The sequence below is a fragment of the Orbicella faveolata genome, unplaced genomic scaffold, assembly GCF_042242905.1.
Source record: "Orbicella faveolata isolate gen_17 unplaced genomic scaffold, um_ofav_v1 contig_26, whole genome shotgun sequence".
NCBI classification, from domain to species: Eukaryota; Metazoa; Cnidaria; class Anthozoa; order Scleractinia; family Merulinidae; genus Orbicella; species Orbicella faveolata.
The window spans coordinates 13,296,590-13,305,092 of record NW_028301554.1 but is presented as its reverse complement, the minus strand read 5'-3'; the positions used below and the strand labels follow the sequence as shown (position 1 = coordinate 13,305,092).

General features: G+C 38.2%; 1 protein-coding gene across 1 annotated transcript; it reads right to left on the bottom strand.

The window, feature by feature from the left end:
• Positions 1 to 7,635: 7,635 nt before the first annotated feature.
• On the bottom strand, positions 7,636 to 8,492 carry LOC149108215 (uncharacterized). The gene has a single exon (XM_089296353.1). It carries the CDS (start codon positions 8,451 to 8,453, stop codon positions 8,100 to 8,102), a length of 354 nt encoding a protein of 117 aa, XP_089152479.1. The 5' UTR covers positions 8,454 to 8,492; the 3' UTR covers positions 7,636 to 8,099.
• Between the last annotated feature and the right edge of the window lie 11 nt (positions 8,493 to 8,503).

Sequence of the window (8,503 nt, the reverse complement as noted above, 5' to 3'; positions counted from 1 at the left end):
GTTAAATACCACGGACTGGGGCAAGTGAAATCATCCATAATTCTGCTCAAAAACCATTTATTTTCTTACAAAGCTTTGTCTCAGTAAATAAAAGCTTTCTTAACCTTGATATGAACACATAACGTCGCTGAAAATAGTCGCAATTTATAACAGACTGTCTGATCCTAGTCCTCATTAGTATAACGACATACAAAACCGTATTCACGCGCCAAAGCTCCTTGTATGAACATGCGCTTAGTGCCTATCGATAACCCTTGAAATGCACGTCATTTTAAACAAGAAAGGCGCATTCTAAACCTCGGATAGTTCGGCCATTGAATAAAATCAATATGCGAGCGAGCACACTGAGATACGGCCGTCACGCAACATGTGGGTCTCAAGCTGTGACTGACCTCTGTGTATGTTGCCTGTCTGAAATAAACCTTGTCTCAGACTTGTTTATTTATCGCTCTTTCCTTGATTATCTCTCCTATTACTTGCTTTTGCAATGTGCCTGCTTCTTATTGTTTCTTTAATTTAGGGTAGCCAAATCTAAAAGGCAAAGCAAACTTACAAAGACGAAATTAATTCTAATGAGGAAAGGACTAGATCAAAATGCTGAAATGTAAGGGATACCCAAATCCCTAGTGATATGGGTATCCCTTTCTAGGGTGTTTGCTTGTTATCGTTTCTTTACTTCAGGCAGCCAAATCGACCGAAGATTAAAAAGGCAAAGCAAATTTTCAAAGGCGAAAGGCGTTGAAGGGGAGAAAGGACAAGAAATGCGAAAAATTAAGGGATACCCAAATCCCTAGTGATATGGGTGCCCCCTTCCAATACGTTTATTTGTGATCGTTTCTTTAATTCAGGGTAGCCAAATCAACCGAAGATAAAAAAGCAAAGCAAACTTGCAAATACGAAAGTCATTCCAATGAGGAAACGACTAGAAATGCTGAAACGTAAGGGATACCCAAATCCCTAGTGATATGGGTATCCCCTTCCAATATGTTTATTTGTTATTGTTTCTTTAATTCAGGGTAGCCAAATCAACCGAAGATAAAAAAGCAAAGCAAACTTGCAAAGACGAAAGTCATTCCAATGTGGAAAGGACTAGAAATACTAAAACGTAAGGGATACCCAAATCCCTAGTGATATGGGTATCCCCTTCCAATATGTTTATTTGAACAAATAAACACACTGGGAGGGGATACCCATATCACTAGGGATTTGGGTATCCCTTACATTTCAGCATTTCTAGTCCTTTCCACATCGGGATGACTTTCGTCTTTGCAAGTTTGCTTTGTTTTTGTATCTTCGGTCGATTTGGCTACCCTGAATTAAAGAAACAATAACAAATAAACACTCTGGGAGGGGATACCCATATCACTAGGGATTTGGGTATCCCTTAATTTTTTGCATTTCTTTTTTTCTTTTCCCCCCTTCTACGCCTTTTGTCTTTGAAAGTTTGCTTTGCCTTTTTAATCTTTGGTTCATTTGGCTACCCCGAATTAAAGAAACGATGACAAACAAACACTTCAGAAGGGGATACCCATATCTCTAGGGATTTGGGTATCCCTTACAATTTAGCATTTCTAGTCCTTTTCTCTCTTGATTGACTTTCGACTTTGCAAGTTTGCTTTGCCTTTCTATCTTCGGTCGATTTGGCTACCCTGAATTAAAGAAATGATTGCAAGCCAACACTTCAGAAGGGGATACCCAAATCACTAGCTAGGGATTTGGGTATCCTACTTTTACTTGTTTCCCCTGTCCAAAGATTTAAGCCTTGTCCACTTTTTTTATACTTATTTTAGATTTCTTCCCAAAACAAAGGAAAAAAAACCTCGTTAAATGGCATAGAGAACTGTTCGCCGGCAGAATCTAATGGGAGGGATGGTCAAGGAAAGAGCGATAAATAAACAAGTCTAAGACAAAATTTATTTCAGACTGAGGCAGCATGCACAGAGGTCAGTTACAGCTTGAGACTAGTGTGCATATTGCGTGACGGCCGTATCTCAGTGTGTTCGTTCGCATATTGATTAAATTTAATTGCCGAACTATACGAGGTTTAGAATGTGCCTTTCGTGTTTAAAATAACGGTGTCACAGTGATTTGGGTATCCCTGAGTTTTGGGTACCTCCGTACCCAAATCCGTAGTGATTTGGGTATCCCCACTGGGAATACCCAAAACACTGAAAGCTTAAAACTGGGGCAAGTGAAATCATCCACAAGTCTGCTCAAAACCCAATTATTTTCTTACTAAGCTTTCGTCTCAATAAATGAAAGCGTTATTTTACTTGATATAAAGACAATACGTCGCTGAAAATAGTCGCAATTTAGAACAGACTGACTGATCCGAGTCCGCAGTATAACGACATACAAAACCGAATTCGCGCGCCAAAGTGCCTTGTATGAACATGCGCTTGGTGCCTATCGATAACCCTTGAAATGCCGTTATTTTAAACAAGAAAGGCACATTCTAAACCTGGTATAGTTCGGCAATTAAATTTAATCAATATGCGAACGAACACACTGAGATACGGCCGTCACGCAATATGCACACTGGTCTCAAGCTGTGACTGACCTCTGTGTATGTTGCCTGTCTGAAATAAATTAGGTCGTAGACTTGTTTATTTATCGCTCTTTCCTTGACCATCGCTGCTTTTAGATTTTGCCGGCGAACATTTCTCTATGCCATTTAACGAGGTTTTTTTTTGTTTTGGGAAGAAATCCAAAATAAATATAAATAAAGTAGACAAGGCTTAAATCTTTGGACAGGGGAAAACAAGTAAAAGTAGGATACCCAAATCCCTAGTGATTTGGGTATCCCCTTCTGAAGTGTTGGTTTGCGAAGATAGTAAGGCAAAGCAAACTTGCAAAGTCGAAAGTCAATCAAGAGAGAAACGGACTAGAAATGCTAAATTGTAAGGGATACCCAAATCCCTAGTAATAGGGCCGGGTATCCCCTTCTGGAGTGTTTGTTTGTCCGTCGTTTCTTTAATTCAGGGTAACCAAATGAACCGAAGATTAAAGTGCCACTGAAACGAAATTTTCGTACTCTCTTTTTTTAGCCCAATTTATAGTTTCAAACGTGCTTAAAATAATGGTGAACTTTATTTCTGTCAAATCCTAACGGAAAGTGCTCTTTTTAGCTGCTGAAATCGACTTTTTGGAGCAAAACTGTGTCCGGGCTCTGGAACCGAGTTTAAGGACCTTGTGACGTCACTGGTTGTATTCACGCAAGAAGCGCTTAAGATTCTCTCTTGTCTTCACTTGATTCATTTAAGTTTATTCTTCATATTGTCGATACCTACTAGTTTCCTACCTTGTAATTTCAGTCCAGCCTTGACAGGAAATACACATCATAAACGTTGGAGGGCGCCAAAGAATGTAGATTCACCAAAATGAATGCTACAGATTAGAACAGCTCAGTATACTTTTCGAACATCTTGAGTACTCGATTGGAGATTTCGAAGACGAGTGTGGCAACTTTTGTATCACGTCCTGAAGCCTAAACACGATATTTCGTCGTCTGTTTTCAGCCTGGTTCTGAAATTTGGATTCTCACGTTTATCTAAGGTCTATTAACAAGGTTCGAATATATCCTCGGCAACTTTGCTGCATTAAAAGCCGTAAGCGCATCAGCCATCCGCACAATCATGAAGTTATTAACGGTCCACAAGCTTTGAGTCGAGTACTTCTTTGCACACAGAGAGCATCTTTTTATGATACTAATAAGTGAGAGTTCTTGTGGTAGACAAAATGTATCTTTGAAAATTGTGATCCGCAGCAGGGTTTGCTTTATCGCCGCATACGTATCAGTGTAAACAAAGCGGGAATTTCGCTTCTCTTTTACACGTATCTCCCAATTGTAATATTTCACGGCCGATGGATAACTTGGAGTTCTTTAGCACATACTTATGTCTATGATCTTCATTTAATAGTATTCAAGTTCAAAGCAATTCGTTAAACGTCACTAGTTTATTATTTAGTCGAAGGTTTATTAAACAGAATTTGAACTAATTTGCATATATGACCTTTCGCCGCCGACATTGTCACGCTTTCTCTCGTTTCCTGAAAACATATCAATTGTAGGGTTATGGCAGCTAAGTTTACCTTTATAGTTTAAATTCGCTCCCTCATATAAAAGAAGAGGGTTTCTTAAATTGTTGCTGTTGTGATAACTTGTAGGATGTAGCAGATACAACTAGACTAAAGGTCACTGTGGCACAATCTCGTCCGCGGTGAAACCCTCAAAGCGTCCGGTTTCCTCGAAGCGAAGCGACTCGAAAACTCGAAACGTTGTTGCTACGATTCGTGCAGCAGCACTCCGGATAATATTTTCAAAAGCCGCTTTCTCTTGTTTTCATGTCTTTTAATTTTATGAGTGTAGATATTGTTTAATTGAGTGCTGGCCATTTCACTAAGAGTCCCGATCATTTTGCGATCTAAGAACTCCCACTCGTTTGCTTGCTTACATAAAATATCCAATTAAATAGACTGAAAAACCCCAGGATCGACTCTCCACCTCTTCATGTCTAAGGCTACTGTTATTATCTGCTTTACAGCCCTGAGATGTCCTTAAGATGTTTTTTGGGGGGCTTCGAACAGTATTCTCTTCTCCCATAATCACTCTAAATTTTCAGCGCGGCATGAGAGCAATACAACCAGTGACGTCACTAGGCTGTTTTGGCCGCGCCAAGATGGCCGCCAATTTTGGGCTTAACCAGCCAATTTCGAACGGCTGAAAAATCAGTTTTCGCTTACCGTATGCGAAAAAAAAAGTCTGCAGTGTTTCCAAGTAAGGTTGAAACTTTATTACTAAGCAAAAATCTCACATACGAAAATTTCGTTTCAGTGGCACTTTAAAAGGAAAAGAAAACTTACAAAGACGAAATTCATTCAAGGGAGAAAAAGACTAGAAATGCTAAATTGTAAGGGGTACCCAAATCCCTAGTGATATGGGTATCCCTTCCTAGAGTGCTTGTTTGTTATCGTTGCTTCAATTTAGGTAGCCAAATCCACCGAAGATTTAAAAGGCAAAGCAAACTTTCAAAGACAAAAGGCGTTGGAGGGGGGAAAACAAAAAAAGACATTCGAAAAATTAAGGGATAACCAAATCCCTAGTGATATGGGTATCCCCCTCTAGAGTGTTTCTTTGTCCCTGTTTCTTTAATTCAGGGTAGCCAAATCGACCGAAGATAAAAGAGCAAAGCAACTTACAAAGACGAAAGCCATTCCAATGAGGAAAGGACTAGAAATGCTGAAATGTAAGGGATACCCAAATCCCTAGTGATATGGGTATCCCCTTCCAGAGTGTTTATTTGTTGTTGTTTCTTTAATTCAGGGTAGCCAAATTGACCGAAGATAAAAAAAAAAACAAAACAAAACAAAACAAAGCAAAAACAAAGCAAACTTGCAAAGACGAAAGTCATTCCGATGAGGAAAGGACTAGAGATGCTGAAATGTAAGGGATACCCAAATCCCTAGTGATATGGGTATCCCCTCCCAGAGTGCTTATTTGTTATTGTTTCTTTAATTCAGGGTAGCCAAATGAACTGAAGACGAAGAGGAAAACAAATCTTACAAAGACGAAATTCATTCAAGGGAGGAAAGAACTATAAATGCCTTAATGTAGGGGATACCCAAATCTCTAGTGATATGGGTATCCCCTTCCAACATGACTAGGTGTTATCGTTTCTTTAGTTCGAATTAAGGGTAGTAGTAATCGACCGAATATACCATTCATCATTCAACTCGGAAAGGACTGAGATGGGCTTCTGTCGAAATAAAAGTAGCAAAAAGAAATTTATGCCTTAAATAAGACCGAGAGCGTCCCCGGAGATCTTTGTATTAAAATTGTTGATTTTTGACTGAAGAAAAATTTACGGGATACAAAATATTTAGTCCAAACATTAACGGGATATGAATTACTTAGCCTCTACCCCAACCTCCCTTCTCCCCCACCCCCTCTATGAGGCCTCTATTCCCTTGAGCTTTTTCCACGTGTCTAAATCATCGATGCGAGTCGGGATTTGAGTGGATTTTCGCAGGAAATACGGAAAATGTTGGAAGGATGAATTCTGCAAAATATAGAAATATTTTAGAATATGTCAAAAGCCAGAAATATCCGGCAGGGTTTTCCAAAAACGAAAAGCTAGTTTTGTGAAAATTTTGCAAAAACTTCAAATATTATTGTAAAAAGAGAAGAAAAAACTTAGAACTTTAATTTAAAACTTGGAAGAACAATTAGCTTGTCGTTTCCCAAAGCACTTGAGATGGGACAGAAAGACAGTTGCTGCAACAGTGAAAATGATCACCCACCATATGTCATACGTAACCGGTGAAATACTGCTTCGGTTTAAAAAGTGATTTTTTTTCTTCTCCTTCTTGTGAACTCGATTTTGACTATGGGTTTGCCGAGACTCCAATCTGGTAGTTCGTACACAACTGTCTCTATACTGCAGAGGACACAAAGATTCCATAATATCATTAGTAAAAACGGTTGAAAAAATTACCGTATTCAGGCAATATTATGAGGTGCAACTAGAAATTTCCTATCGTTACCCATAAAATGTCACTGAAAATATGGGTATGACGGTCAACTAAGGATACCATAATAATAATAACAACAACAACAACAACAACCACAACCACAACAATAATAATAACAATAATAATAACAATAATAATAATAATACTAATAATAATTATACATTTATATAGCGCTAATACTATGACATGTTCAAAAGCGCTTTACATATAAAAAGAAGCTCACAAACTAAAACAAAGATTTATAAAAAGGATAAAATGTGCTAGAAATACAAAATTATAAAACGGATCATGTAACTAAGATTTACAAAAATTATAAACAGTCATAGGCGATTTTAAAAAGATATGTTTTCAATTGTTTTTAAAAATGTCCAAAGACGAGCTTGATCGTATGGCCAAGGGCACATGACATGTCATTTCTCGTACTTTCCCTAGGATTATAAAGCCAAGTTTCAACATTGACCACTGGATTATATTTTCTTTGTTTGTTATTATAGCCAACCTAACAGCTGGTTATTTCCCTTTACGCCTATTATATTCTCATAGGGCGCATCTCAAAAACACGATTATTATATTAGATAGAGTATCTAATAAACTGCTGATTTGTAAAGCAGTATTCTCGTTTAGAATGTTCTCCGTACACAGCCATGTATTCGACGGGGATACCAGTGTCACTAAAGATTTACATATACCAAATATTCAGCTCTCCCTTACATTTTAACATTTCCAATCATTTCCTCATTGAATGGTGAAGTCTTTGTAAGTTTTCTTTGCCTTTTAATGTTCGGTTCATTTGGCTTTACCATGGATTAAAGAAACGATAACAATAAACAGCGATCCTGCTTGATCCTTGTTTAAATTGAAAGTCTCAACATATGGAAATGAAGTGTAAACTGATTTCACAACTGGACAGACGTTGGAATCAAAGACAATCGTGGAGGTGTTAACACAACTGACGTGTTTAGTATAGGCAGTCAATCTATTTTAGGTTGAATTGGCAAAGTAAACGACGCATTGCCATTCAAGTGCAATCAATACATTAAATTTATCAGCTGAAAATCGTGGAAAACGCACCAAATCAATCTCATCCACTGTGGGACTGCGGGCCAAAGTTTAACGAATAGTTTTTTATTTATTTATTGCAATTTAATGGCTAGTGGTAACACAAAAACTAGCTAATATACTATACAATCAAAGAAAAAAAAAAAATGCCACAAGGATGGTCTGCAAAAGAGATATAAATCCCCATGCAAGGCAGACCACCTGATAACATAAAGGAATCGACAACAACTGAATTAAATATTTCTTGAAGTTCTTGAAGCTCTTGATTATACAAACTTGCGCTTTCAGAGTTCTCGTTTAATTAATTTCCCGGTAAAATTCCTCCAGTATTTTCACGACCAAAACTCCAGAACACCCGGCCACTTATTTTTCCACGTTACTGTACATCGGTGGGATGGTGAGATTCAAACGTTCTATGATGATAAACTTGATCACACACTGTCATCACATTTCATCGACACACTACTGTGATTAATATCAAAGCATTTCCATATCTAATAATTTCACATTCAAAAGTCTATGCATCGTCCCTTTCTTTCCCAGTCTCCATATCTAGTTGGTTCCGGCCCTCTTGGTCCTCCTTTTTCTCTTGTGACAGGATTCACATCGTCAGGAAATGGAGCGTACGGATCTTCCTCTGTCGAACCTGCACTCTCGCCGTCGCCATTTTTCGCTCCATCCACTTGGGGTTCTGTCCCTGTTTTTGTGTCTTTTCCAACTTTATCAATAGTGAAACGACGCGGCGAAAGTAAGGCCAGAAATCTTTGCGATGATCGATCAATAAGTAAGTTTTTATAGTTCATATTCCTAACAATTATTCGTGTTGAAGACGAGAGACGATTACACAATGTCAAGGTACCCATTTTGGATTTGGAATTATTCGTTCCCAGGCCCGTGTGAGGATCTTTTCACC